Genomic DNA, 2091 nt, shown 5'->3' with positions numbered 1-2091 from the left:
TTTTTTAAATCAGGCAGCATGCGGCATCGAAAAAGCATATTTTATCAATGAGATCAGTTGCTGAATCGCAAAAAATAAATTTTCCGGCTAAGTGTTGCAAGACTCAGGATCAGGAAGCAGCGCTTTGTTTGTTCATTGCCGAACACTCGGCGACGAACAACATGAAGGAATTGATGAAATATTAACTAATTTTTTTTAAGTGCTTACTTTAAGAACATATTTTTAAGACTTTCTTTAATAATAACATATTCATATAATATAATAATATATATTATATGTTTCGTGTTTACTCATATTTGGGTGTAGCTTGTTTTTTCGCATTTTTTAAAAATTGTTTAGCTTATTCTAGCTTATTTTTTTTTTAAATCTAGCTTATATGGGCGCTCATCACCTGGCAACACTGTCCATCAGGGCTGTGCGTCAGTTGATCACGTTGCCGCTCCACGTGACGATGACAGGGATGCCGGAATGCCAAAGTGACAGACGGAGGAGGGAGCTAGCCTTCCGCCTTCCCCCCCCCATCATAGTCATTCATTCGCCCACGGGGCATGTTCTGCGGCTCCCTGCGTGTAATTGCCGTTGTAATGTCGCTCGACGCGAATATAATTGCTAAAATGTTGCATAAACCGACAGACGTGCCAATGGCCAATGGCCAGGACTCTGACTGTGGCTAGGACTCCTACTCCTACTCCTGCTCCTGCTCCTGCTTCTGCAGCAGAGTCCAGGTCGCGGCGACGACACTTTTCCATTTGAATTTAATTTTAATTTACGCCCAACGGCCGACGCCGTTGCCAGTGCTACTGCTGCTGCTGCTGATGCCCATTGCCATTTTCCGGAAATTGGCAACGGCAATGGCCAGAACATTCCGCATTCCGGACGTGGCTCCTGGCTTCTGGCCTGGGACTTGAATGCAAACACTGGGAGAAACAAATTGGGAGTTGGAAAAGAACTTTCAGAAGTAATGGAAATAATTTGCTAACTTCTGATAAGTTTAAAACAATTGTAATGCTTTATAATGTATATATATTTTTATCCAAGATAAATATACCTTTCAAGCATGGATTTAAATTTATAAAAAATATTTTCTCCCCATGTACAAGCGTAGCCTGACAGTGGCAATGCGGATCTGGCCACGATTCTGACCAAATTCGAGAGGGCTGTCCGCACCGTTGAGTTAATGAGAAGAGACAGAGGTCGAGTGGTGAAACGAGTGCCGGGAGATGGGAAATGGAAAATGGTAGTTGGGAAATGCTAGCGGAAAGAATGGATGGATAGGAGGGGAAAAAAACGAAACCCATCGACAGACATTTTATGTGCAACCGGCCAGAATTGTTAGAAGAACCAAGCCAAAGTCTAATTGAAGCGGCCCCAAGCAATTAGTCGATAAATTGAAGCAACAAAAAGGACAAAATGCGGAATTATATATATATTTGAGTATTATGTAGGATAAGGAATGCAAAGTATAATTAATTCTTAAACAAGAAGCTTTATTGGTTATTTTAAATAAGTTTTTATGGGCATTTCTAAACAAATTCTTATGTTTGAAATAAATATCTCAATAAATTAATAAAAACTTCTTCATACCATTTAACTTTAAAGGCAATTAACCATTTTCATTATTGCTTAATTAGTATTTAAAGGAAAGTAAAATATTTTATAAGAATTTCCTTAAAGTAACCATTAATTTAATTAACACTTTATTTTCAAAAGACAAGACCCTAAAACCCCCTTAAATCTCAACCATATCTTGGCTAATCAAAAACTTTTCCCATATTAATATCAACCCACTTATTTACAAGCTCCGAATTTTCCATCATTTCCCTTAATCAATGTATTTTATTGTTTTAAGAAATAGCCAAAGTGTCTAAGCATTTTCTATGAGTAATTTTCCGCTGGCAAAAATCGTGTTTCAAGGGGCCGGACTCATTAACTGCAAAGGGAATTAACAAAGAAATAAAATAACAAAGGTAATGGAAAGGGGGAGGGGATGATGCTAAGAGCAAAACTGGTAACGATTTGATGAAAATAATTTTCCAAATTTGGCAAAACTATTAACCACGCTACGTTAATTTCATTAACAAGTCTGTCTTT

At 37.9% G+C, this 2091-nt stretch overlaps 1 protein-coding gene across 1 annotated transcript; it reads right to left on the bottom strand.

Moving 5' to 3' along the window:
• Window positions 1-496: 496 nt before the first annotated feature.
• Window positions 497-806, bottom strand: LOC147644910 (uncharacterized). The gene is given in 2 exon segments (XM_086838249.1): window positions 497-562; window positions 564-806. Coding segments are annotated over 2 exon segments (252 nt in total). The 5' UTR covers window positions 750-806.
• Between the last annotated feature and the right edge of the window lie 1285 nt (window positions 807-2091).

The sequence above is a fragment of the Drosophila serrata genome, unplaced genomic scaffold, assembly GCF_035046125.1.
Source record: "Drosophila serrata isolate PLE 108 unplaced genomic scaffold, ASM3504612v1 contig_66, whole genome shotgun sequence".
NCBI classification, from domain to species: domain Eukaryota; kingdom Metazoa; phylum Arthropoda; class Insecta; order Diptera; family Drosophilidae; genus Drosophila; species Drosophila serrata.
The sequence above is the reverse complement of the archived record's forward strand: the minus strand, read 5'-3'. Positions and strand labels throughout refer to the sequence as shown.